The sequence below is a fragment of the Balaenoptera acutorostrata genome, chromosome 9 (assembly GCF_949987535.1).
Source record: "Balaenoptera acutorostrata chromosome 9, mBalAcu1.1, whole genome shotgun sequence".
NCBI lineage: Eukaryota > Metazoa > Chordata > Mammalia > Artiodactyla > Balaenopteridae > Balaenoptera > Balaenoptera acutorostrata.
This window is the reverse complement of record NC_080072.1, coordinates 4,996,843-5,024,053: the sequence shown is the minus strand read 5'-3', so window position 1 is coordinate 5,024,053 and position 27,211 is coordinate 4,996,843. Positions and strand designations below refer to the sequence as shown.

At 57.0% G+C, this 27,211-nt stretch overlaps 1 protein-coding gene across 3 annotated transcripts in view; it reads left to right on the top strand.

The window, feature by feature from the left end:
• The window catches only part of LRP5 (LDL receptor related protein 5), a 108,952-nt gene extending 83,702 nt beyond the window's left edge, over nucleotides 1-25,250 (top strand). Inside the window, exons 14-23 of one of the 3 annotated variants that reach the window (XM_057552977.1) lie at nucleotides 3,225-3,433; nucleotides 4,842-5,032; nucleotides 5,708-5,917; nucleotides 8,707-8,832; nucleotides 12,420-12,656; nucleotides 14,572-14,682; nucleotides 16,397-16,633; nucleotides 16,900-17,039; nucleotides 23,070-23,167; nucleotides 24,874-25,250. In XM_057552977.1, the coding sequence (XP_057408960.1) occupies nucleotides 3,225-3,433; nucleotides 4,842-5,032; nucleotides 5,708-5,917; nucleotides 8,707-8,832; nucleotides 12,420-12,656; nucleotides 14,572-14,682; nucleotides 16,397-16,633; nucleotides 16,900-17,039; nucleotides 23,070-23,167; nucleotides 24,874-25,135 (1,821 nt within the window). In that variant the 3' untranslated portion in view covers nucleotides 25,136-25,250. Of the gene's footprint in view, nucleotides 1-3,224; nucleotides 3,434-4,841; nucleotides 5,033-5,707; nucleotides 5,918-8,706; nucleotides 8,833-12,419; nucleotides 12,657-14,541; nucleotides 14,683-16,396; nucleotides 16,634-16,899; nucleotides 17,040-23,069; nucleotides 23,168-24,873 lie in introns of all 3 variants that reach the window. The other 2 variants (XM_057552976.1, XM_057552978.1) reach the window with 2 other exon arrangements.
• Nucleotides 25,251-27,211: the final 1,961 nt, after the last annotated feature.

The window sequence follows — 27,211 nt, the reverse complement described above, 5'->3', positions numbered from 1 at the left end:
TTCTTTCATCCCACCCTGGGCGCAGGTGACAGTCCCTTTGAGTCCTTTGGAGAACAGGAAGTGTTAATTGATGGACCATGGCTTCCTGCTGAGAAAGTTGCTGGGCGCAAATTGCCTTAAAGTCCCATGGAGAGGCGTTCTTTTGCATTCTTTTATGGTGTCCGGCAGAAGTGGGGGAAGACTTTGAAGAAAAAACCCTTTTAGGAACACTTAATCTGGAAAATATTCATTTCCCTTCCTGTGTCTCTTGCTAAAGGTGGCTTTGATTATTAGGGGTACCACCCCACCTCCAGGGATGGTATTCTTAATTATCATCTACTCGGCTGTCGTTTTTCTATTTAATTTTTTATTCTTTTATTGTGGTAAATATACGTTACATAAAATGGACCATTTTAACCATTTTTAAGTGTACAGCTCCATGGCATTAAGTACATTGATATTGTTGTACAGCCATCACCACCATCCATCTCCAGAGGAAACTCTGTCCCCATTAAACACTAACTCTCCATCCCCCCTATACCCCCAGTCCCTGGCGCCCACCATCCTGCCTTCTGTCTCTATGAATTTGGCAGCACTAAGTACTTTCTATAAGTAGAATCACCCAGTATTTGTCCGTTTGTGACCGGCCTATTTCACTTAGCACAGTGTCCTCAAGGTTCATCCACATCATAGGAGGTATCAGAATTTTCTTCCTCTTTACGACTGAATAACACTCCATTGTCTGTATAGAGGACATTTTGCTTCTCCGTCCATCCATCAGTGGACCCTGGGGTTGCATCCTCCCGTGAGCCGTTGCTGCAGACTTTCCCACTTGGTTAAGTACCACTTTGTACTGGTGAGGGGGCGGGGTGTGGATTGTGACGTTGAATTGGGTTCTGTTAAGTTTTTTGCACAGGCATTAGTGCTGTTCCTTATGGTAAAATTGGAGTTTGGGTTTTATAAAACCGGCCAGCCGTGTAAAGTTTATGTCCTCGTGCCTGTGTGCCTGGGGAGGGACGTGGGTGGTGTGTTGTTACAGCATGCACTTTTCTCTCAGCTGGTTGTTCCGATGAGCGTGTGCCCGGCTTCCGCACACCCACCCTCCACAAGGAGCCTGACTCTGGCCAGGGCTAGCTGGAATCCTGCTTTACTCCCAGGCCGTCGGCTGCACTGGGCTGTGGTCTTTGGCCAGAGAGCTCTGTGGCTCTTGGGAAAGGAATGTGCCGGCTGGAGTTGACGCCTGGCTCCTAGGGCCCGCAGCTCCTGGGGGCGTGGACGTTGTTACCTGCAGAGATGCGAGTGACATGCTTCCAGCTGCCCAGCAGGGCGGGACCAGAGACTGCTGTGTGTGTGTTTGGGGGCGGGGGGTTCCTCTCCAGCTGAGTCCAAGAGTCTGGGCCTGGGGAAGGGGGCTTCTTTTTGGCTGCAAGCCCCTTCTTGACCACCAGGAGACTTCCTGTTTTATTGACTGCTGAAAAGAGGTGTATTAAGAGGGTCTGCAATGAGCTGTGATCAGAACATCATCTAAAGATGATTCCTTTCTCAGAGGAGGAACTTTTCATCCAAACTGTTGGTGGCAGCAGCCCAGGAGCTTGGGAAGCCCCTTTGCACCAGGTCAGGTCACCTGAGAACCCAAGGGGACCAGATCCACCAGGGAGTCGGCCTCTAGCCTGTGAGGGAGGCGAGGGAAGCTCTGGGCGCTCTCCTTCTCCTGCGTCAGTTCATGAAACAAGGTCCCCTTTAAAGGGATTCTCTTTCGGTGGCTCCGAAAGCCAGGGCTCATCCCTGAGAGGCAGTAGACGGCATGGAGTCCAGCAGCGCTTCCGGGAGAGGCTCGGGGTGGAGACCCGCAGGGAGTGTGAGGGGGAGAACAGACCCTGCGAGGGGCACGTGCTGCCCCTGGGCTCCCGGTATGCACTGCGGGGCAGCCCTGTACCCTCACCTGGCCTTGAACCCCTGGCCTGTCTCCCTCAGGGAAGAGGCTGTGAGAGGTGGACCTCTGTGCTGGACACCTATTGTCCTGGCACCCTAAATTTAAAAAACAATAAGATTTGAGGGCCTTCACTCTGGAGGACGGTATGGAGGTTCCTTAAAAAACTAAAAACAGAACTACCATACGACCCAGCAATCCCACTACTGGGCATATGCTCTGAGAAAACCATAATTCAGAAAGCGTCATGTACCACAATGTTCATTGCAGCTGTGTTTACAATAGCCAGGACATGGAAGCAACCTTAGTGTTCATCGACAGATGAATGGATAAAGAAGATGTGGCACATATATACAATGGAATATTACTCAGCCATAAAAAGAAACGAAATGGAGGTATTTGTAGTGAGGTGGATGGACCTAGAGACTGTCATACAGAGTGAAGTAAGTCAGAAAGAGAAAAACAAATACTGTATGCTAACACATATATATGGAATCTAAAAAATAAAAATAAAATGGTTATGAAGAACTTAGGGGCAGGACAGGAATAAAGACGCAGACGTAGAGAATGGACTTGAGGACACGGGGAGGGGGAAGGGTAAGCTGGGACGAAGTGAGAGAGTGGCATGGACATATATACACTACCAAACGTAAAATAGATAGCTAGTGGGAAGCAGCCGCATAGCACAGGGAGATCAGCTCGGTGCTTTGTGACCACCTAGAGGGGTGGGATAGGGAGGGTGGGAGGGAGACGCAACAGGGAAGGGATATGGGGATATACGTATGCATATAGCTGACTCACTTTGTTATAAAGCAGAAACTAACACACCATTGTAAAGCAATTATACTCCAATAAAGATGTTAAAAAAAAAAAAAAAAAAGAATCCAAGGGAAGGAAAAAAGAAAAAAAAAGATTTGAGGACCTTAATCCAAAAGTCTGAGGCTAAGGAAACAAGAAGTGAGAAGATGTCTTGAGCTGGGGGCCTGTGATCCTGGGCTGACCGCTCAGCTGCTGGGTGGTCCCTCTGCACGTGCGGGCGCAGGCCGGCCAGCCCGGGTGGGGTGGCTTTCAGGCAGCCGGGTCCGGTGCTGTCACTGGTGGCGGGGCCTGGCCTTGGAGCCCATGGGCGAGATCTCTCCTGGAGGCTGCTGGAGGGATCAGCTTCACTCTCAGGCGGATGTGTGGGCAAGAGCTGGTTTGAAAGGAGAGGTTCCCAGACACGATTGGGGTTTTGACATTTGCTCTGCACTCGGGCACAGGCCTCCGCCCTCGCCGCCGTGACTTTAGCCGGTGCTCGTTTCTTACCGCCCTCCAGCCCTTCGTTTTGACCTCTCCGAGCCAAAGCCAGAACCCGGACAGGCAGCCGCATGACCTCAGCGTTGACATCTACAGCCGGACGCTGTTTTGGACGTGCGAGGCCACCGACACCATCAACGTCCACCGGCTGAATGGGGATGCCATGGGCGTGGTGCTCCGCGGGGACCGCGACAAGCCGAGGGCCATCGTCGTCAACGCCGAGCGAGGGTGCGGGGCCGCGCGGGTGGGGTGCTGCACCCGCCGGGGTGTGCCCGGGGCCCCTCCCGTGAATGCCGGCCTCTCGGGCCGGGAGGGGTCTTCCACCCCCGACACCCCCATCCACAGCCGGAGTGCTGCAGGGAGACACCAGCTCATTCCCAGGCACGGCAGGGAGGCAGAGACGCCCAGGGATGGCCTGCACTGAAAGCCTGGGCAGGGGTGAGGGCTTTGCTGACAGGCACAGGCGGGATGTCATTCATAGGTCTGGTACCATCCCGCCAAACTTGAGCCCTATTCAACCACCCCTTCCAAAGCGTCGCACGTGGTGGCGGGGTATTCACTTGCCTAGGGGAGGTCACTACCTGACTGGGAGCTTCTTCCTTCCCTGAAGCTCCCTGATGGGCCCTCAGGTTCTCTGGTAGGTGGGAGAGCACCTGAGACACGTTGACAGATGTGGAGGGTCCCAAAGGGAAGGACCAGGGCGGGGGGGTGAGGGGGCCAAAACCACATGACGTGAGATTGAGAAATAAAGCCAATCGGGGAGGGTTTGGGGGTGCAAGGCAGGAGCATGGTGAGCACCTCAGGTACCTGTGGGGCTGCCATTCAGGGCGGGAATCAGACCCATCGAGGCACTGTGTGCTGGAGCTTGTGCCCGGGGACGGCCAGGCAGACCTGGGTTCAAATCCCGACTGTGTCACCTACTGCCTGTGACCTCAGGCAGGTGACGTGACCTCCCAGGGATTCAGTTTCCTTGTGAGGACAGCGGGGAGTACCAGCCCTGCAGCACCCGGGGGCTCAGTTACTGAAGGCGGTTCTTTAGGAATCTAAGGAGGGGGCGTGTACTAGTCCCGGGGGCTGCCGCAAGTGACCACAGACCGGGGGCTTAAAACACGGAGGTTTATTCCCTCGCAGTTCCAGGGGCCAAAGTCAAGGGCGGCAGGGCCGTGCTCCCACTGGAGTCTCTAGGGGAGGTTGCTTCCTGCTTCTCAGCTTCGGGGGCCCCACGTGCTCCTGGGCTTGTGGCCACGCACCTCCACTCTACCTCCGTCTTCACGTGGGCTTCTCTCTGTGTCCGTGTGGCCTCTTCTCTCTCTTGAGGCCACTCTCACTGGTTGAGGGCCCACCCTAACCGGGGCGGCCTCATGTTGATCCTTAGTTACATCTGCAAAGACCTTGTTTCCAAATAAGGTCATATTCCGAGGTTCCAGGTAGACATGAGGTCTTGGGGGACATTTTCCAGCCCCTCCAGGGCATGACCTTTCAGCTCCGGGTCCAGCCCCTAGAGGCTGGGGTCATATGACTGGTCACTTTCCGAAGCCCCGCTGGGTGCCCGCAGGGTCTGGGGCCAGTCTCTCTGGTGCTTTGCTGAGGACGTAGCGGACGCAGCACCCGTCCTTCACCTGCTGTTCTCTCGCAGGTACCTGTACTTCACTAACATGCAGGACCGAGCAGCCAAGATAGAGCGCGCGGCCCTGGACGGCACCGAGCGTGAGGTCCTCTTCACCACGGGCCTCATCCGCCCCGTGGCCCTCGTGGTGGACAACATGCTGGGCAAGCTCTTCTGGGTGGATGCCGACCTGAAGCGCATTGAAAGCTGCGACCTGTCAGGTACGCGCCCTGGAGCCTCCCCGGGGATCGGTCCCTCGGCAACCACCACGTCCGACCCACCAGGACGCCCGCCGTCCTGGTCATCAGTCACGGCATAGCAGCCGCCACGTTTGTCGGGGACCTACTGCGAGCAGGCACTGGGCTGGGGCTGTACCACGTATAGTCCCCCCACCGCGTTCCAGGATGTGGGTCCCAAATGATCCCCAGGTGGCAGGGGCCGATGAGGCTCAGAGAGGGTGAGCCAGCCGTGCAGGGCCCCCAGCGTCGGGTGGAACAGGAGTCCGACCGCTCTGCCTCCAGCGCCCACGCGCTCAGCTACTCTGCCGTGGCCGCCTTAGTCCGGGAGGCCCCGGGGCCAGAGAGGAGTGAGAATCAGTGCTTAAAGGGGCTTTTCTTCTGGAAGTTGGGGTGGGCTGGGGGCAGGGGAGGCACCGTGCTTGCAGGGGGCCAGCGACTGGGGCCACGGCCCTGGTCGAAGGGTAGCCCAGGTAGAAGCAGGGCTGTCCGAGAGGTGGTCTCAGATCTGCCTGATTCCAGGGAACGTGCCCCAGCCCCCAGCCCTGGCCAGAGCCCGGCGTCCCCCAGGCTCCCGGCAGCCCACCCTTCTCCCGAGGCAAGCGTGGGCCGAGCTCTAGGGGTCAGCCGCCACTCAGGGGGAGCGCCTCCCTCTTGCAGGGGCCAACCGCCTGACCCTGGAGGACGCCAACATCGTGCAGCCTGTGGGCCTGACTGTGCTGGGCAGGCACCTCTACTGGATCGACCGCCAGCAGCAGATGATTGAGCGCGTGGACAAGACCACAGGGGATGCGCGGACACGAGTCCAGGGCCGTGTCGCCCACCTGACCGGCATCCACGCCGTGGAGGACATCAGCCTGGAGGAGTTCTGTACGTGGCGGGTGGGCAGCGGGCAGCAGGCAGTGGTGTGTGCAGACGCCGCCCAGGGGAGGGTGGGCCTCTTCACAGAGCACAGCAGCCCCTGAACTGGCCCCCATGGAAAAAGGCAGGAGGACAGGCCAATGTGACAGTTGTAGGACTGAGATCCTCTTTTCTTTCTGACTGTCGGCCAAGTCTACTCTCGGCTCCCGGAGGCCACCCTCAGGCCCTCGCCCCATCAGCAGCAGATCGAACCTCTCTGACTTCCTTTTCTACCAGCTGGAACCCACTCTGCTTTCCAAGGGCTTGCGATTAGATGTGGCCCAGTTTTAGACTAGTCTCCCTTTAGATTGACTCCAAATCAATCAACTGATTAGTAACCTTAATTATATCTGTAAATCCCTTCTGCCAAGTAAGGTAACAAAACCACGGGCGTAATAGCTCATCACATCTTCCCCAGCTGGGGAGTAGGGCAGGATATTTCGGGGGCATTTTAGGATTCTGCCTACCACAGTCTGGCTGTGCCCAGGGGCCTGGGAGAGGGATGACGTCAGTAACTGGGACCTCTGGTTCCTCTACCAGCCTCCGTATGTGGCTATATGTGGATATGGAGGGGGTGTGTGTGTGTGTGTGTGTGTGTGAAGTGTCTACCTCTCCCTCTGTCCTCTCGCTTTTCTCTCTTCATTCAGTAAATACACCTGGGCTGCCAGCTGGGTGAGCAGAGCCATCACTGTCCTTGTCCTGTGATGCCCACGGTCTGGCCGCCTTCAAGGCCCCGGGGGCTGCCCCACCAGCCTCACCCCAGCCCATTACTATTGGCCTCCTGCCTCGGCCACACCATGTGTTGACTGTTCTGCACCCCAGGTCCTGTGCTCAGTATATTATTACATTATATGTGTTATTTCACAGTAATTCTATTTTACAGCTGAGGAAAGTAGGGCTCAGAAAGGGTATTACTTCCCCCTGTCACCTAGCCAATAAACCTGATGGGGCTTGGATTTGAGGCCAGAGCCCACATTTTAGCCACTGGGATTTTTTTTCTGTTGGGCTCCCTGCTCAGGATGAGGGCCATGACCTCTGAATCAGTCACTTCTGTGTTGACTGCTGGGTGGTGGGTTCTGTCCTTGTGGGTAATCAGCTGGATCCTGGATAAGTGAAGTCACTAGGAACTAGCTTCCGGATAACTGAGGCACCCCATGCCTATGGGTTAGAATGCCTGTGTTCACCTGGCCCCTTACACCATCCTCAGCCAAGTCCTGATTCCTGGTTGTTGCTGGCAGATGGTCAGAATGGTGAATGCTGAGCCCACAAATGTCGAGACCCACTGCCTGCTGGTGTCGGCAGAAAGCCAGGCTCATTGACCGGTAGCTCCTTGGAACCGAGGGGCTGGAAGGGCCAGGAGACGTTCAGTGAGCAGATTTGAGGTTGGAGACAGGGACGTGTCCATGAGTGCTAATGTGTGGGGTCTAGGGTGACATGGAGAGGCTCCTTGTTTTGGGTGAGGGCGGGAAGTCCTTGGGTGAGCTCTGCCGTGTTGATTTGGGACGTGGGCCACCCATCCTGCCTCCCCGCAAGATCCCACAACTAAACTCTAAACCAGGGGTGGCACTCTGCAGCCCATAGGTCTGTGTCATCCTGGCCGCCTTTGCTTTGCGGCTGGCCGACCAGGAGTCACGGTCACCTAGATAGATAGGTGGCTTAGCCCATGAAACCAAAATTATTTGCTTTCTGATTCTTTATGGAAAAAGTTTGCTGACCCTGCTCTAAACCATGACTCTGTCATTTTAAAAACACCTACTCCTCAAGGTTGAGGAGGAAAAACTATGATTTGTCTTTGGGGGTCTGGGTGAGGAGCAGAGTGCTTTGTGCCATTTCCTCTCACCCGAGGGACGTCAGCCACCCGCCCAGCCTTCTAACCATTGTCAAGGTGTTGGGCACATGAAGTTAACTGAATTGAAATAGTCAAGTTCCCCAGGGTTCAACACCCTTATTATTTTAATTTCCATGTGTATTAGTTTCCTGCAGCTGCTATAACAAGTCACCACAAATTGGGTGACTTAAAGCAACAGAAATGTATTCTCTCACAGTTCTGGAGAAATCCAAAATCAAGGTGTCTGCAAGGCTGTGCTCCCTCTGGAGGCTGGAGGTGGGGGGTGGGGAGGAGGAGGAGGGGATGGTTCTTTGCCCCTCCCACTTCCTGTGGTTGCCGGTATTCCTTGTGGCTGCATCATTGCAGTCTCTGCCTTTGTCATCACATGACCTTCTCCCCTGCCTTCACCTCTTTATGTCGTCTCTTATAAGGACATTTGTCAGTGTATTTAGGGACCACACAGGCAATTCAGAATTAGACCCCATCTCAAGATCCTTAACGTGATTATGTCATTTGCAAAGACCCTTTTCCCAAATAAGGTCACATTCAGAGATTCCAGGCATTAGGACGTGGACATATCTTTTCGGGGGGCCACCATTCAGCCCACTACACCATGAGAGACAGACACACAGGTGGGCAGTGTAGCATGACGGTAGTGGGCACAGTGGGAGCTGGTGCAGACAGGCTGGGGTAGGATGTAGGGAAAGTTCTATAAGTGCTTTTGGCCTCCGTTTCCTCATCTGCAAAACACAGTGTCAATAGAAACAGGCTCCGTAGGCTGCCCTAAGAATTAAGTGTGAGGATCTACCACACTCCTATTGGAGTGCTGGTTCTTGTGAGTTCTTGCCTGGCATTCATCCCCTCCATCCTCTAGGCCACAGTCCTGAGGTAGGAGGCAGAGCCCGACCCCCTCCCTCTTTTCTCTCCACAGCAGCCCACCCTTGTGCCCGGGACAATGGCGGCTGTTCCCACATCTGCATTGCCAAGGGTGATGGGACGCCACGGTGCTCATGCCCAGTCCACCTCGTGCTCCTGCAGAACCTGTTGACTTGTGGTGGTAGGTGTGACCTCAGCACTTTCTGTTGGGACATTGAACAGGGACCTGATTCTCTGCCTGCCAGGTTGCTGCCTGGCAGTCTTTTAATACATAGTCCCTGTGGCATCCAGTATCCCAAGCAGACTGTCTCTTTGTCCTCTTTTCTAATATATGCATTTCAGGGCTATGAATTTCGCTCTAAGCACTGGTTTTGCTGCATCCCACAAATTTTGATAAATTGCATTTTCATTTTCAGTTAGTTAAAATATTTTAAAATTGTTCTCAATAATTCTTTGGCCCTTGTGTTATTTAGAAGTGTGTTGTGTAATTTCCAAATGGTTGGGAATTTTCCAGCTATCTTTCTGTTATTGATTTCTAGTTTAATTCCATTAAATTAATGTGGAATTAATTTCCATCTCCTCATCCCTAAAACAGAAGCAGCCACCCTCCATCACAGGCTCCTCACGGGAGTAACGAAGACAGCGGAGAAAGCATGTGCACACGCGTGTGTGAGCGAGTATGTGCACATACTCCCCCTCCTCCTCTGAGCTCCTGGGGGCCGGTCTTTACCCTGTCCCTTTTCTTCTCATCCTCACCCCCATGACCTCCACGTTGTGTCTCACACACGGCATATGCTTTGTATGATTTCTATCCTTTTAACTTTGTTCAGGTATGTTTTATGCCCCAGCATGTGGTCTACCTTGGTGAATATTCCATGTGAGCTTGAGAAGATGTGTCATCTGATGTTGCTGGTGGAGTGTCCTATAAATGTTGGTTAGATCCAGTTGATGGATAGTGCTGTTCAGGTTGTCTGTATCCTTCCTGACTGCTTGTGCTGTCAGTTACTGATGGAGGTGTTGAAGTCTCCAATAGTGGGTTTGTCTAATTTTTTAGTAGTTCTGTCTTTTCTCCGCCTTCTACCCTTGATCCTCTTCTTCCCTAAGGTTGCACAGGGAGTGGTCAAGAATGTAAGCTTTAGTGTCAGACAGACCTGGGTTCAAATCCCAGCTTTGCCACTTCCCAGCTGAGTGACCCTGGGCTGGTCACTTACCTCTCTGAGCCTCCACCTCCTTCTCTGTGAAATAGAGAAGTTGAGAGCACTTACTTGATGGGGTTGTTATTAAGTAACAGAGTACTTTGCATGGTCCCTGACACATGGCACACTGGAATGCCAGCTGCTATTGTGAGAATGGCAGTAGTAATAAAAAGGAATAATTGTCATTGTCACTATGATGAAACCCAATCCCCAGGACTTCCTCTCCTCTTCCTGCAGGTCCCCCATGTGACCTTGGCTGTGCTGTTTCTGTGTTCCTCTCTTCTCCCCTCCTCCTCTGAGCTCCTGGGGGCCGGTCTTTACCCTGTCCCTTTTCTTCTCATGCTCACCCCCTTGACCTCCACGCTGTGTCTCATACACGGCATATGCTCAGCACATCTCAGGAAGCAGGACCATGGGCCTGTCCTTCTGGAGCTTTCTCCTGCCTCACCTCACACTGTGAACCCCAGAGAGCTTGGCCAAGAACAGAGGGGATATTTCATGACTGTCCCCTGGTGGGGGCCACCTTGACCCTCCTGAGCTTCCTGGTGGCTTTTTTCTGAGTTCTGGCCCCAGGGCCCACATGGCTTTGTGGCCTGAGTGGCTGTGCAGGTCCCACAGACATCCAGGCTGCCCTGGAGGAGACGGGGCCGGGGAGAGAGCTGCACAGGGCGCTCAGCTCTCCCTGGGACCCCAGCCCTGGGCCTCCCCAGGGGAGGACACATCCCTCGGTGTCCCCCGCCCCGCCCCCGGCTTTGGCCCTCAGACTTGAGGATGCCAGGCCCTTCCTCACGGCCTAAGAGGCCTGTATTTGCTGTGTCCCCATCTCCGTTCTACCCTGGCGTCTTCTCTGGGGGCTCACAGGAGGATAAGGGCTGACTGAGGCTCCCAGGAGGTGCCATGGACCCTCGTGCCTCGTGCACTGGCCGAGCAGCGCCACTGCCAATGCTGTGCACGCGCACATTACCGAACCAGGCGCACGCGCGCGTGCACATACTTGCTCGCACATGCGCGTGCGCGTGCTTTCTCCACTGTCTTCATTACTCCCGCGAGGAGCCTGTGATGGAGGGTGGCTGCTTCTGTTTTAGGGACGAGGAGATGGAGGCTCTGGGAGGTTGGGGGGTCCTCGGGTTGCACAGCTGCTGGGGGAGCCTGGGTTCAACCCCAGGTCTGTGCAACCCCCATCCTGTCCCGTCCTCGCTGTCCGGCCGCTGCTGCCAGGACTGGGGGCCCTGCGGGGAATCAGAGCCTGCCCCACGTGGACCCTCTTCTTCCTGCTGGGCTGTGGGGGGCTGGAGTCCAGGAGCGGGGCCTCGGCCACTGCCCACGTGCACCTTTCCGTGGCCGGCACCCCTGTGTTCTTTGTTGGTGGCTCAGTGTGCACACATCCGTCGTTGGCTCCTTTGTCCCCGGCTGTCCTCTGTGGCCGAGCCCAGTGGGAACAGCGGCCTTGTGTTCATTTTTGCTCACATCTCCTCCCCCATCTCACATCCCTATTCAGCCCAGTGTGGACCCCGCAGTTACGGGGGAGGCATATGGGTTCCAAATGTTGAAAGGCTTAGTACACCTTGAAATCAATACTTTTGTGAAATTGATATCTTTTTTTGTTTTTTTGACCGTGCTGCGTGGCTTGTGTACCTTAGTACAGGGATTGAACCCAGGCCACGGCAGTGAAAGTGCCAAGTCCTAACCACTGGACCGCCAGAGAACTCCCGATACCTTTTTCCTTAATCAGATTTCAAGGGTATTGAGGACTGTTGCTAAACGTTAAAACAAAGTTTGGGCCAATTAATGGGGCTCAGTTTTCTGTGATTTTCCAGACAGAGGAGGGGAGAGATGATGACGGGCCCCCTGGGAAATGGGGGCAGCCCAGGGCCAAGGGGCTCCTCCTGCGTCTCTCTGCCAGTGCCCTGGCATCCGTGCCCATCTGCATCCCAGCCTCCAGGACAGTGCCACTCACTGAGTGCTACTGCACGTCTGGCCCATTCTTGGCCTGTACTGGGGAAGCTGACCCCGAGGGGGGAGTGACTTGCCATGGCCACCTGGTAGGAGGTGGCCCCAGGTCTCCTGTCCTTCACCCTTCCGGCTCACCACCCTTCCACGACTCCCTCCACCAGGGAGCCTTTGAACCCCTCATCCACTCTGCTCCCCGCTGTGGTATCCTCACCACCTGCCTTTCCTCAGCCCACTCTTCAACAAGGTGCCTGGGTCTTCCACCGGTGCCCACCCCCCCCACGCCATGCCTGTGGGCTCGCTGGCCACCCACAGAGTTCTGGCTCCGCTGCCCCAAATGTGTGACAGGTGCGGTGCTGACCACCCACTTTCTGACCCTCCTGTTCCCGGCGGGGGTGCGGTGGACACTCCCCTGTAGCCAGGCCGTGCACACGGGCCTGGATCGACAGCTTCATCACACACTGGGGGCTGGAGGTGGGACGCAGACAGGACGCAGGGCAGTGGAGACCGTGTGGGTGCAGCACCTGTAAATTGAGCGTGTTCCCCGCTTTGAAACCCAGAGGTGTTTCGCCCAGTTTTTGCCCAGCGGGGCGGCCGATGATGGTCTTCCTCTCCTCCCCAGAGCCTCCTACGTGCTCCCCCGACCAGTTCGCGTGCGCCACTGGGGAGATCGACTGCATTCCTGGGGCCTGGCGCTGCGACGGCTTCCCGGAGTGTGACGACCAGAGCGACGAGGAGGGCTGCCCGGTGTGCTCGGCCGCCCAGTTCCCGTGTGCGCGGGGCCAGTGCGTGGACCTGCGGCTGCGCTGTGACGGCGAGGCCGACTGCCAGGACCGCTCGGACGAGGCGGGCTGCGACGGTGAGGCCCCGCCCCTCCCCGAGGCGCGCGCTCTCCGCCCTCTGCCCTCCTGGAGCTCGGGCTCCATCTGCCCACACGTAAAGCCTTGGCCTGGAGCGAAGCTGCCGCGGCCCCTCCGCTTGGGAGGGGAGAGTGTTAGTCGCAGGCCCACTGAGGGCTCTTGCCCTCTGCCTCGCCAAGCAGTTTGGCTTGAAGGCAGACTGAGGGTCTATCTTGCCTTCCCTCCTGCAGTCAAGAATTTTACAGAGACCCAAGTTAAGTCCAGTAGTCAGCTGGATTTGCATGGTTTACACCCTGCTTAAGCCCCATCCCAAAAGGCGGTGCTGTCCCCCACCGAGCAGTCTGTGGGATAACGCTTGCATCTGGGTGGTTTCTAGTATCCCATCGAACCAGGAGTTACAGAGAGGTTTGTTTAGTCAACCTGGGTCCACGCTGACTGGCAGGGTCTTCCTTTTACACTGTGACAGTGAAACAAATCTCTGTGCTCCCTCTGAGTTTTTCTTACATAAAACGACCTGCTCGGTTGGTTCCTGCCACACACCATCAGCACCACGGCCCCATGACTGCCACTGAGCTGTTAATGGGTCGTTCTGGCCGCCACCCCCCAGCCACCGGTCCTCTTCTTGGGTAACTCAGATGTTATCTGTTCACTGCCCACTGTCCCCATTCATGATGAGCTGCCATTTTGTGGAAGGTGAAGGCCTGGGGGTCATTTCCCCACATGTTTCTCTAAAGCCGCAGTTGTTAAGTCTTTCCAGCTCACAGCCCCTTTGAATTCGATGGAGACTGTAGACCAGGGACGATGGAGACTGTAGACCAGGGACGAGCACCTGAGGCCTGAGGGCCAAATCCAGATCACCACCTATTTTGGTAAATGCAGTTTTAATGGGACACAGTCAGGCGCATTCATTTACATATTGTCTCTGACTGGTCTTGCACGGAAACAGCAGAGTTGAGCAGTTACAAAAGAGACCTATCTGGCTCTTTACAGAAAAGTTTGCTGAGCCCTGCCTTACACCCTTGGCCCCAGCACAGTCTTGTGGCCAAGATCTCAGCAGGTGGCAGGAGCCCTGATTAGGGACCGTCCCCTCCCTCCTCCCGCTGTGACTGTTTCTGCTGGAGAAAGGAAGCATCAGGAGGACAGCAGGCCCTAGTGCAGGCTCTGGGCTCCGCCCTCTGTTTCAGAAGCCTCCTCTCCTGCTAGGTTACCGGCAGATCTGCCCACTTATTGCAAGGACAGGATTCCTTGTCTCTGGTTTCCAGAGTGGGCGCCTGGGGCAGGGCGGGTGGGGAGCTTAGACAGCAAGTACTGGGGGCGGTGATGCCTTCCTCGTGGGGCCATAGCCCTTTCCAGGTCAGCAGGGAGGCAGCAGTCAGTACCCAGCCTTCCTCGTCCTCCTTGCGTGGCCCGCCTCTGCCTTCCCGGTTGAGCTCTGCTCCCCGTTCCTGACCCTCAGAGCTCTGCTGGTGCATCCCCTGTCCCCTGCCCCTCCCACTCGAGGAGCCCGGCTCCTTGTGGTCCTCTAGTTGGCTGTCACCTTCCTGGTAACCTGGGAGGGCCTGGGCACAGGGGCCGTGGTAGTCCTGGTGTTTTGAGGGCCTGACCCATGGTAGGAACCTGATGAATGAATACCTCCCTGGGTCGTTGAGGTCTCTTCCCTGCCAGCCCGCCCCCAGCATTGCATGGGCCTCGGAACTAGAGTCCTCGAGGGGTGGGTGAAGACTGGCTTTGCTGTGACCACGCCCCGACCCGGTCCTAGAAAGGGTCCGTTTGTCTGTTCTGTATTTGGAGCCCAGACCTCTGTTGTTGGGTCTGGGGTGGCGAGGCAGGGAGCACCGGTGGTGGTCATCTGCTTAGTGCTCCTGGCTGCATCATGCCCTCCAGCCTCTCTGAACGCAAGGCCCCTCCTTGCAGCCGTCTGCCTGCCCAACCAGTTCCGGTGCGCCAGCGGCCAGTGCGTCCTCATCAAGCAGCAGTGCGATTCCTTTCCTGACTGCGTCGACGGCTCCGACGAGCTCATGTGCGGTGAGCTGGCTTCCCCCAGAGGGCGGGGTTGGAGGGTCGCCCTATGCTGGGGCTCTGTCCCAGGACCGTGGGGTCTAGAGGGAGGAAATGGCGGAGGCTGGGAGGACAGGAGTATTTGGCCTCGGTAGGGAGTCAGGGAAGCCTTCCTGGAGGTGGAGGCGACTGTGAGGAGGGGGTGGGGGAATCTGTGAGCCAAGGGGCATTTCAGCTGGGACAGAGGCACAGAGAAGGCATAGATGTGCCAGGCCAGGCCTGAGTGTAAGGCGGCATGCTTCTGCCCAGAGCCCTCACTCAGCAGCATCTGTCACAAGATCACCCTGACAGAGTAGTGGGTGGGTCCATTCCCTAGCAGCCTGCTGTCTGGCTGAGGAGGAGCGATGTGTGCCCACGCACACACATACACGCACGCACACACACGCACACACACGCACGCACACACACACACACACACATGTGCTGCATGCCCCTTGAGTGATGTAGCTTGTACGGCCAGGGATGCAGGGGCTAGAGAATGTGAAACGAGGGCAGTCAGAGAAGGCTTCCTGGAGGCCTTGGCTCTTGAAAGCCTGTCTGATTCAGACAGGAAGGGAGCTGGATTCCCAGACAGGAAGTGGGAATGTGTCCGTGTGTCTGGGGATATGCCCACTTCGTTCACTGCAGAGGGACTGGGGCTGAGACCTCTGACTGCAGGATAGAGACGTCTTGTGAATGGGGAAGAAGGAGGGGTCCCCAAGGGACTCACTGAGCGCTTTTGTGCCTTCACATCAACCCGGGTCAGGCCCCTCAGCTACCATTTCAAGAGCGTGGTCTGGGGGCCAGAGGGTAGCAGTGGGAGCCCCGGGGGGTCTGAGCCCCATGCCTCTGCTGGGCAGGTGTCCAGTGTGACAGTGTCTGTCTTCAGGCTCCCATGTGATCGTGGCCCCAGTCGTTGGGGGTGATATTTATCCATAGTCAGGCCTCGTCGCCGGAACCAGCAGCTTTCCTCCCTTTCCTTGGGCTTTTGGCCGGCCGGAGGGGACGTTGTTGATTGCCCTCAGACACGTGCCACCCTGATGGGAAAGTGAATGTCCTTTTGTCAGAGTTGAGCCTAGAGCCCAGACCTGCCCTCCATGCCGCAGGTGGCTTTGACAGTGCCCCTGCCCGGGAGCCCTGGGTGCACCTTTGCAGCCCTGAGCTGGCTCCTGGCTTTTTGGGTTTGACTGGGCCCCTGAGTCCAGGCCCTTCACATTCCACCTCTCACGCTTTCCCTGCCTAGGGCCTTCAGGATTCCTGGCCTCTGGGGCAGGCAGGCGTGAGGGGCTCAGATGGAGGCCCCGCAGAGGGAGGCCCCGGGCCCTGGGTGCCTGGGTCAGCCCCGCCCCTCCGCGTGGTCTGTCTCCCCGCCCCGCCCTCTCCTGCGGCCTGGTGCTCGGGCTCAGCTGTGCTAGGGACGTGGCCGTGGGAGGACCCAGCGCCTGCTTCCAGCCGAGAAGCTCCGGGTCAGGGGCATGAATAGGAGGCTGCTTCGGAGGGGCCGCTGCTGAGGGGCCGGGGGCCGTGGCAGAGCTGAGTCGGGCCGAGGAGGGGGAGGAGGGCGCGGGGGGCGCTGCAGCTCCATCGGCGGGTGCCGGGCCGGGGCGGGAGCCGCCCGCCAGGGCGCACAGCGCCTGCCCCGCAGGAGGCCCGCTCCCTTTGGGTTAACGTCCGCCGTCGCTTCCTGCCCGCGCCCTGGCAGAAATCACCAAGCTGCCCTCGGACGACGGCCCGGCCCACAGCAGCGCCATCGGGCCGGTAATCGGCATCATCCTCTCGCTCTTCATCATGGGCGGGGTCTACTTTGTGTGCCAGCGCGTGGTGTGTCAGCGCTACGCCGGGGCCAACGGGCCCTTCCCGCATGAGTACGTCAGTGGGACCCCCCACGTGCCCCTCAATTTCATCGCCCCCGGCGGCTCCCAGCACGGTCCCTTCACAGGTGAGGACCTGGGCGGCGGTGCGGAGGCAGGCAGGGCGGGGTATGGGGCGAGTGCATCAGGAATGCCCTTTGGACTTGACCTGAGATGTTCTCGTGGGGTGTGTCCTGAGTCTTCCCCCGGGGACAGCTGGGCGGGGACACATCTCTCATAGGGCGTCCTCACGTGAACCTGGGTCTCCTGGGCAGCGGGGGCTGGGGAGAGTGCGCTGTGGCCGTGGGGCGCCCCTGCCCCTAACTGGCCTCGTTCCCCCACCCACTCCCCGCAGGCATTTCGTGCAGCAAGTCCATGATGAGCTCCGTGAGCCTGATGGGGGACCGAGCCGGGGTGCCCCTCTACGACCGGAACCACGTCACCGGGGCCTCGTCCAGCAGCTCGTCCAGCACCAAGGCCACGCTGTACCCGCCGGTGAGTAGGGGCAGGAGGAGGCCTGGCCAGCTCAGGGTCCCCCCTGCCCACCAGGGGCAGGCACGTACTGTGACTTCAGGATTTCGAGAAGTACTTGCTGTTCCACCACTTAGAACGGTGGGTGCGTTCACTCTTCTCCCCGTCCTGACCTGTAGTTTTTCTCTTCAATATCGTTTTCTGTTTAGAAAAGAGTACTCCCTGTTCATTGTGGATAATCTGGAAGCCGCATAAAATTCTAAAAAGTGGGAGTCTCACCCGTAATCCCACCTCCCGGGGTTGCTGTTGGGCGTTTCCCTGGTCTGGGTGGCCGTCTGGTTCCTCAGGCCCGCCCCATCGGCAGGGCCTGTCTGGATGGAAGCGAGCTTCCCCTCAGCGTCCCCGCCAGAAACACTCTATTTTCCCGCCCACAGCCTTGCTGGTTCCCAGAAAATAGCTGGATGGTTTTCTAAGGACAGGCACTCCTGGGGTGACTATTGTGGCTGAAATGCTGCCTGGAGCTTCCGGCAGCCTGAGACGGGTGAGGGGCTGGCCCTAGGCCGAGCCACACCCTAGGACGAAATGATTATGCAGAGGGTGAAGCGCCAAAGCCCCCAGTATCCCAGCCCCACACCAGGATCCCCAGGGGGACCCTCTCCTCGAGGCTGGAAAAGACCCCCATTTCCAAAGCGTGGCCCTAGGGTAACTGGGGCAAGCTTGATGCACGGATGTGAATCTGGGGATACATAGCAGGTTCTGACTTTATATGGTTCTGTGCTTTTTAATTCTTCAAAACCCGACTTCCTGTGATGGTATGCTCTTCTGATGTGAAGACAGCCCTTTGAGCTTTCCCTGGGGGGTCGCCAGCAAGCCCCACCCATCGGGGCTGGGCCTTCCTGCCCTTCTGGGTGTCCCCCATATCCGGGGTGTTGCCCCTCCTTATCACACTTGACCTGGTAGGACCAAGGAGTGGGGGGCAGCGGGGGTCATTATCTCGGGTTGGCAGGATCAGAACCAAATCTCCTGGGAGCTCCAGGGCCCGACTGTGTTTAGGGGCAGAGGGAACAAGGAGCCAGGAGCCTGGAGTTTCAGACTCCTCCCCGCCATACCTTTTGTCCTTCCTGCTGCTACTGTCACCTGGGTTTCAGATGTCCCATGTAACCAGCTGAAAGCACCAGGAACCCGTGTAAGACTGAGCTTACCCCAGGACAGCCCCCTGGGCCCCCCCATGCAGACACCAGGATGCTCGGGAAACTGGCTTCTCCATCCACAGCCCCTGCTGGGAGCTGGGGAGATCTTATTTGACAGCAAGAGATGACACTGACCACCAGCAATTTTTTTCAACGGCTTTATTGAGATATAATTCACATACCATCCAATCCACCCACCCACTTGCAGTGTACAGTTCGGTAGTTTTTAGTATATTCACAGAGTTGTGCAGTCATCACCATTGTTAAATTTAGAACATTTCATCATCCCAAAAAGAAACCCTGCATGGAGCCAGCTATTTAAAAATTAACTACATTAGTTTGAATCAGTAATATATGTTCGTGGTACAGAATTCAAAGGGCACAGTGAAAAGAAGGGCCCAGCCCTCATCGGCTCAGGAGCTCACCCCTCCCCCGGAGGCACGTCCTGTGGTGAGTTTTATTGTGTGTCCTCCCAGAGGAAATCTGTACATAAGCGAGTATACAAGAGTATGAACTTTATTTTCCCAACAAAGAGAGTAATTTTTTTTGGAGATAATTGTAGATGTATATGCAGTTGAAAGAAATAATACAGAGAGGTCCCATCTCCCTTTCACCAGTTTTCCCCAGTGGTAACATCTTACGTAACTATGGTTGTCTTAGCCCATTCATGCTGCTCTAACAAAAATACCATAGACTGGGCAGCTTAAACTACACACATTTATTTCTCACAGTTCTGGGGGCTGGGAAACGCAAGCTCAAGGTTCTGGCAGGTTTGGACCCGGTCCCTGGTTCATAGAAGTTGTCTTCCCCCACTTCCTTTTCTTTCTTTCTTTCTTTCTTTTCTTTCTTTCTTTCCTTCCTTCCTTCCTTTCTTTCTTTCTTCTTCTCTCTCTCACTGCGAGGCTTGCAGGATCTCAGTCCCCTGACCAGGGATTGAACCCGGGCCACGGCAGTGAAAGCCTGGAATCCTAACCACTAGGCCACCAGGGAACTCCCTGTAGTGGCCGTCTTATCTGTATATGGTGGAAGGGGTGAGGGAGCTCTCTGGGGTCGCTTTTTTAAGGGCACTGATTCCATTTATGAGGGCTCCACCCTCGTGACTTAATCACATCCCCAAAGCCCCACCTCCTAATACCATCATGTTGAGGATTAGGTTTCAACATATGAATTTGCAGGGACACAAACATTCAGTCTATAGCAATAGTACAGTAGCGTAATCAGGGCATTGATATGATACCCTTTGACTTTATTCACACTTCACCAGTTTTATATATGCACTTTTATTTTAAGACAACTTTTATCTACCTATCTATCTATCTATCTATCTATCTAGCAATTCTAGGTTCACAGCAAAATTGGGAGGAGGGTAGGGAGGCTTCCCAAACCCCCCTTCCTCCCCCTTTATCAACATCCCCACCAGAGTGGGACACTCATTACAGTCCATGAATCTACACGTCACCATCACCCAGAGTCCATGGTTTACATCTTGAGTTTGCTCTTGGTGGCGTATAATTCTGTGGGTTTGGACAAATGTGTAATGACATGTATCCACCATTTTAGTCTCATACAGAGTAGTTTCATATGTACTTTTTAAAACCTGCATGATAGCATCTGAAGCTCCTCTCTGAGCCTTGCTTTTTGCTACCAAGGATCAGTGAAAGCTGGCCTTTACCTAGCACTTCTGAGGAATATACTCTTTGTGTGCTGTTATCACCCCGACTCCAGAAGGGGGCGCTATTGGCCTCCTGTTTTGCAGATGAGGCCAAGGAACTGAGTGGTGACTACCCACCCCCCTCCTCCCTGGGGCCATTCCGTCCAAGCTGACCACTCCCCTACCCTGCCTCTCCTGCACCCTGAAGTTTGTTTTGCTTCTCCGGCAGCACTGTCCCCCTCTTGGTGACTGGACAGTGCCCTCATTTGGGGTGCGGCTGGGCCACACCAGTGGGTGTCCAGTCATTCCCAGGATCTCGTTACCCTAACAGCGATGCCCGGAACTCCTGCGGTTTCCTCATTTCCCCTCCTGGGTAGGGGCCGGCAGGAAGATGCCCTGCAACTAAGGCTGAGCATTGGTCATCTTGACCTTTCTTGCCAAGGGTCCCTCACGAGGGGACAGTCCATCTTCCCGCCAGCAGAGGGCCACACCAGCACGACCGTCCCTCTCAACACGCTCTCCTCAGGTCCCATTTAGGGTAAAAATGGTATGGTGGTGTAATTGAAATTTATATTTCTCTTATTACGTATGATGTCAAAGATCTTTTTGTATGTTTAATAACCTTTGTAGTTTTATTTTCTCAGACGGGTGCGTTTATGTCCTTTTTCTATTGGTTTGTTGGTATTTTAAAAATTTATTTGTAAGGGCTCTTTATATAGAGATATATTAAGAAAGTTAGCCTGGGATAAGGGTTGAAAATGTTTCTCCTAGCTTTCTGTCTTTTGATTTGGTTTATGTTGTGTTTTGCCATTTATACAATGAAATTATTCATCTTTTATGGGAGTTTGGGGGGTTTTTGGTCATGCCCAGAAAAGCTTTCCCTTCTCGTAAAAAAGTTTCTTTCCGTGCTCTCTTTCTTAATGTTCTCAAGGTTTTGTGTTTGTATTTTTTTTTCTTCTAACTTTTGGCTGCGTTGGGTCTTCGTTGCTGCGCACGGGCTTTCTCTAGTTGCGGTGAGTGGGGGCTGCTCTTCGTCGTGGTGTGCAGGCTTCTCATGGCGGTGGCTTCTCTTTGCAGAGCATGGGCTCTAGGTGCGCGGGCTTCAGTAGTTGTGGCACGCAGGCTCAGTAGTTGTGGCACACGGGCTCAGTAGTTGTGGCTCGCGGGTTCTAGAGCGCAGGCTCAGTAGTTGTGGCTCACGGGCTTAGATGCTCTGTGGCATGTGGGATCTTCCCGGACCAGGGCTCGAACCCGTGTCCCCTGCATTGGCAGGCAGATTCTTAACCACTGTGCCACCAGGGAAGTCCCTCGTGTTTGTATTTAATTTTGATTCTCCTGGAATCAAATTTAACTTTGATTCTCCTGGAATGTAATTAGGTGCACTGAGTGAGGCTGGAGGCGTCCGACTTTATTTCTGTGCTGATGGCTAACAGGCGGCCTTTAGGGAATTCCCTGGTGGTGCAGTGGTTAAGAATCCGAGCTCCCACTGCAGGGGGCACAGGTTCAATCCCTGGATGGGGACCTAAGATCCCGCATGCCAAGCAGTGCGGCCAAAAGGAAAAAAAAAAAAGGCGGCTTTTATTGGTCGAGGTCCAATCAGGAGACAGAAGTCACGTGGTGATTTGAAGAGAGAAAGTTCAATATACAGAATTATTATCAGGGATTAGAATTGCAGGGAATTGGCCAGCGAGAGGTAAAGAGAACTCTTTAGAACGCAGGAAAAGCAGATGATCTGAGCTGGGAAGAGCCCCTAGCCCCCCCTAGTTCTGCACGAGCAGAACTTGCTAGAAATATGCCCACTGTAGTATTGGGGAGACTTCTTCCTTGACCTTCACCTCCCCAACGCCCTGCGGGAAGTAGCACCGACAGCAGCAGGGGAGGGGATTTGGGCAGGATCCCAGAGCTCTCCTTGGAGGCAGAAGTGAAGAGAAGCCAGGTCCAGTCAAGTTCATGGGCAGGTGCGGAAATAGGAGCCCACAGGCCTGGGCCCACAGGGCCCCTTCTGCTGGGCTTCCCTGCCTGGTTTCTGCCCCCTCTCTGAACAGCACCCTCTTCCCCCAGGCGTGCCGTCCCAGCTTTGGGGTCACACCCTGAGGAAGCCGCAGGCTGGCTATTTGGGCTGAAGAGGGCCCTCCCTCGCAGAATAAGGAGAGGAGTCCATGCCAGTTCCTGAAGGGCAGGGGAGGGGCCTGGGCATGTCTTGCAGGTTACTCACCTAGTGTCAGGACAGCCTCGGGAAGCGGATCTTCTTAGCTGCATTTTAGGAATGAGGATACTGAGGCCTCAAGAGGTGAAGTCCCTCACCAGGGAGCAGCTGGGAGGTGATAAAACAGGACTCCACCCACATCTGCCGAAGGGGGGTTGGCGAGGGAAGGCCGTGCCCTTTCCATCGCCCCAGGGACCTGGGGGAATTCAGTCCCTCAGGGCACTCAGGCTCCCAGGTCTGGCTGTGCCCCTGGCAGGGACAGCTCAGAGGAGGGGCGGGGGGCGCAGGCAGCGATGGTTGCTGGGGAAGGTGCAGACCCCGCGGGTGTCTGGGCCCCAGGTCCCTCTGTCCCTCTTGTGGGGCCGGTCATGTGCCGCCTGGCTCTGGAGGGCGCATTCACGGGGAAGAGTTGTGTACTTATTATCACAGTCTGGGGGCAGTATAGTCCCTTGAGGATGGGGCGCCCTTTCCTGATTTGCTGAGAGGGCGGGGAGGGCGGGCAGCAGGGCTGTGGTCCCTCCTTCCGTGTGGTGGTGCCTGTGCCTTGTCAGGGGTCCGGCCGGGATGCGGGTCCCCTGAGTGTTAGGAGTAAGGAATGAATTATAGAGATTAGACTTTGCACCGCGTGGGAGGAGATGGGGGAGTAAAAGACCAAAGAGGGGAATTGACAGAAAAGTCCCCGAGGAACCTCGGGAGGCACTCACTGGCCTCAGTGGCGTGGGGACACGCCCGGGCCTGCAGGGACCCTTCCCTGCTGGTGGCACGGTGCAGAGGGGGCTGAGTCGGGGTCCTGAGCGCGCAGCCGAGCTCCCGGGCCTGGGGTCACCACTGATCAGTGGGCCGGGCTTTCCCCCTGCTCTCCCCCTCCTCGTGCCCACCCTCGGGCCACAGCTGCCCCTTCCCATCCCCAGACCAGGAGGGGCCCTGGGAGGAGGGCAGCCGGTTGGGGGTGGGCGGTGGGGACCGCCGGCTCCGGGGCCCGTGTGACCTTGCTTGGCTCCCCTCAGATCCTGAACCCGCCGCCGTCCCCCGCCACGGACCCCTCCTTGTACAACGTGGACGTGTTCTACCCTTCCAGCATTCCCGCCACCGCCAGGCCGTACAGGTACGGAGCCCCCGCGCCCCGCGGTACCGGGCCTGGTCCGCATTTCCTGCGGGAGAAAGCGCGGAGGGGTCGGGGCGCCGGTGGGCGTGCTGAGTTCAGAAACCATCCGGAGCCCACGGGTGGCGGCCCTGGGGGTGTTTTGTAAGCCGGGCCACACGTGGCCTTGAATGATGCCCCCAGGGGTCTCCACCGCAGCCGGCCCCGCCCCCCGGAGGGCTCTGTGCTCTGTGCCTGAATCCAGCGCTGGGACCCTGGTGGGGCGCCACCCCTTGGTACCTCGGTCCCGGGAAGCATCAAATCCACAGCCGCGGGAGAGCAGGCGAGGCTGGCCCTTGATGGGGCGATCCTTCCCCCTTACCCACTGCGAGGGCCTGCTTGGGCCCAGGAAACCCCCGGGCTTGCTCAGCCCCGACCCTGCACTCCCAGCTGTCCCTTTAGGGGTCGCACGACCCCCTCCTTGGTGGGGAGCGGCCAGCTGGAGAGCGTTGAGGAGAAACGGGATCCGGGTTTGCTGGCCTGTGGCCAGGGGCGGGTCGGAGCCGGGGTGGATTTGGTGAACCTGCTGACCTTCACCCGGTGCTCTCAGCCAACAGGGCCCGCCCACCAGGTGCGCTGGGGCCCCCGCCCCCACCCCCGGGCGAGCTACCTGATGGGGTGGGTGGAGGGTCGGCCCCGCCAGGCTCGCCCCCTGTGTTGAGAGCAGGGCTTGGGGGTGGCGGAGGCCCTTGGTCCTCCTGGAGCGGGGGGCCCTCCTGGCGCGGCACCGCCTGCCACCTGGTGGCCGTTTGGGGAACTCCGGGGCCTGGCCGGGGAGCCGGGCAGCCGTGCAGATTCCGGGGAGGCCCAGCCGTTTACTGGGTCACTGCCCTGTTCAAGAACCTGCGGGGGCTCCCCAGTGCCTCACTGTCTCCGTGTGTCCCCAGAGCTGTCACCTCCACACCAGCCAGGCCAGGCCCCTCAGCCTCCAGTCTGCTGCATGCTTTGCTCCTTCTGCCCTGGTTTTGGTCCCCCTCCAATTCCTCTGCCCTCCCCACTGTCTGTGGGCATCCCTTCTTGCTCCCAGGGCTCATGAGGCATATCCTGCTGCTGCACCTTCCTCAGTGTAGGCGTCCCTCGCTGGCCCTTTGGTGCTGGCTCCACCTTCCCGCCCACTGTGAGCCCCACTGTGGCTCTTAAACATACCACGATCCCCACCTTGGACGCGGGCCAAAGGGCGATGTCACGGGGGACGGTCGGGAGGCATCTCCGGGATCAAGATGGGAGGCCAACTGGTCTCCAATATTTACAGTAATGGTAGAAGGGGGAACGGTCGTTGACCACTTTCTGGTGTCAGATGCTGTTTCTAGCACGTTCCAGGCAGAATCTCATTTTAATCCTCACAAGCTCCTTTTGAAATGGATACTGTTTCATCTTCTCCATTGTGTCAATGAGAAACTGAAGCTCAGAGAGGTTAAGTTGCCCAAGGTCAGCCAGGTAGGCTCTGGAGGCCTCGTTCCCCGTAAAGGCGACCTTGGCCTGGGGCTGCAGTCCTTGTCAGGGCCTGGGCTTGGCAGCCTGCAGGGTAGGTGCCAGTGCACCCACTTTAAAGGTGGCGATGTTGAGGCTCAGCGAGGCCACATAGCCGGGGGGCCCAAGTGCGCAAATGTGGATGTGCATGTGGGCCACTCTGAACCCAGGTCCCCTTTCCCTTGCTGTATCCCCTCCAGACCCTATATCATCCGTGGCATGGCGCCCCCTACAACGCCCTGCAGCACAGACGTGTGCGACAGTGACTACAGCGCCAGCCGCTGGAAGGCCAGCAAGTACTACCTGGATTTGAACTCGGACTCAGACCCCTACCCACCTCCGCCCACACCCCACAGCCAGTACCTGTCGGCGGAGGACAGCTGCCCACCATCGCCCGCCACGGAGAGGAGCTATTTCCACCTCTTCCCACCCCCTCCGTCCCCCTGCACGGACTCGTCCTGACCTCGGCCGGGCCACCCTGGCCTCTCTCTGCCCCTGTAAATAGTTTTAAATATGAACAAAGAAAAAATTATATTTTATGATTTAAAAAATAAATATAGTTGGGATTTTAAAAACATCAGAAATGTGAACAGTGATGGGGGGTGGGCAGGGCGGGGAAAACTTTGTACAATGGAGAAAATATTTATAAACCTAATTTTTTTAAACATCATTGCCATTCTTTCATGCCGTGTGTGTTGGAGCTGAGTGTCCCCACGGAGTGAACGCTGACCTCTGGCCCTCCCTGTACAGCTGTCGGGGTCGTGCACTTGTCCTCCTGGGCATGGGCGTCTTGCCATCAGGCTCCCACAGGGAGGGGTGAGACCTCTGGGCAGAGGCCTGCGGGCGGGTCAGCTTCGTGGATGCCTGACTCATGCACGACTTGATGCTTGATTTCATGCTCTGCTGTTGCCGTCCCGAAATTCTAAATAATTTTGAAGACTGAGGCCCTGCATTTTCATTTCGCATTGGGCTCTGCAGGTTACATACCTGGGCTTTGGGCTGTTCCCTGGCTGGTCCTTGCTACTGTCTGACCTGTGCATGCCGGCCCAGGGCCGCTGCTGCCCGTCAGGACAGTGCTGGGGTGGGGGGATGGACCGGGGGAACTTCCCCGGCGGGTCCAGTGGTTAAGGCTTCACCTTCCACTGCAGGGGGCGCAGGTTCGAACCCTTAGCTCAGGGAGCTAAGATACCACGTGCCTCGCGGCCAAAACACCAAAACATAAAACAGAAGCATATTGTAACAGATTCAATAAAGACTTTAAAAAAATGGTCCACATCAAAAAAATCTTTGCAAAAAAACAGTGCTGGGGGGACACTTCCCTGGTGGTCCAGGGTTTGGGACTCGGTGCTTTCACTGCCAAGGGCCCGGGTTCAATCTGCAGTTGGGGAACTAAGATCCCGCAAGCCGTGCAGTGTGGACAAAAAGAGACAGTGCTGGGGGCCCTGCCATCCGCGTTGACCCCGGTGGATGGCGCTGCCGGGCCACACTTGCCCCGGCTTGGGCAGGGAGCCCCCCAGCCCTCCTGCTCTCCCGGCCCCCACTGTGTCCGTATCTGCAGGTGGGCTGTGGAGAGCCTGGTCCTCACAGAGGCCTGCCCTGTGCCCCCCCGGCTGGTACTGGAGGAGACATGGGTCAGGCCTGGTCCCCGCCCCGGGGGTCCCCAGGCTGTGGAAGTAGCGGCGTGTCGTGAGGAGGCTGGGCTGTTCTGAGGCCAGGCAGGAGGAACCACACTCGCAGAGCTGGGAGGGAGGAAAATGCAACAGCCGGAAGGGCCTGACCCCCACCGGAACGTCGGCGGGAGGTCAGGGCGGAATCGGGCGTAGTGCTGGTGCGCCCCCCACTCGGGGATCAAACCATAAAGAGCCAGAAGAGGTGCCTCCGCACACGACCCTGAGATTGCACCCTTGAGCCCTGAGGCCTGGAGTGCCGAGGTGACAGCCGAGGGCGGGGAGTTTGGTGGGATCAGGAGGGCTGTGGCCCCGAGGGCTCCAAGACTGTTGGGCCGGGGGACACAGCTGGGGTTGGGCCTGGTTTCCTGGGACAGACCTTTGAGGGGTAGCCTCCCCGACTCCTGATTGCCCAGGAGATTGCCCGGGAGTTCCCCGAGGTCGTGGGTCAGCGCTGGCGGTGATGGAAACGGGGGGGGGGGGGGGGGGCTTGCTGGTGCTGCTGTCAGCACCTCTCGAGAGCAGATGCTGGGGATGGGCCGCCTGCCGCCGGTGCAAAGTAACAGTGAGCATGGGCGGCCCGCCCTGAGTGCCGAGCCAGGGCCAGCTGTGCCACCCCCGGTGGGCATCTACCCTCAAGTCCCCTTTGTAGACCGCAGGGGGCAGATCCGCCTCTGCCTGAAAAGCTTCATTTCTTATCCGCTTCATCCAGCCGCCCGTCCGTCTGTCAAGGAGGGGTGCCATCGCCCGCCCCCCGGGACTACAGTGAGGCTCCCGTGAGATAAGCCTTACTCAGCCGGGGCCTGGCAAGTAGCAGGTTCTCGGTGAGTGGGAGAGGTGACATACTTGCCCAAGGTCACAGCGCTAAGGA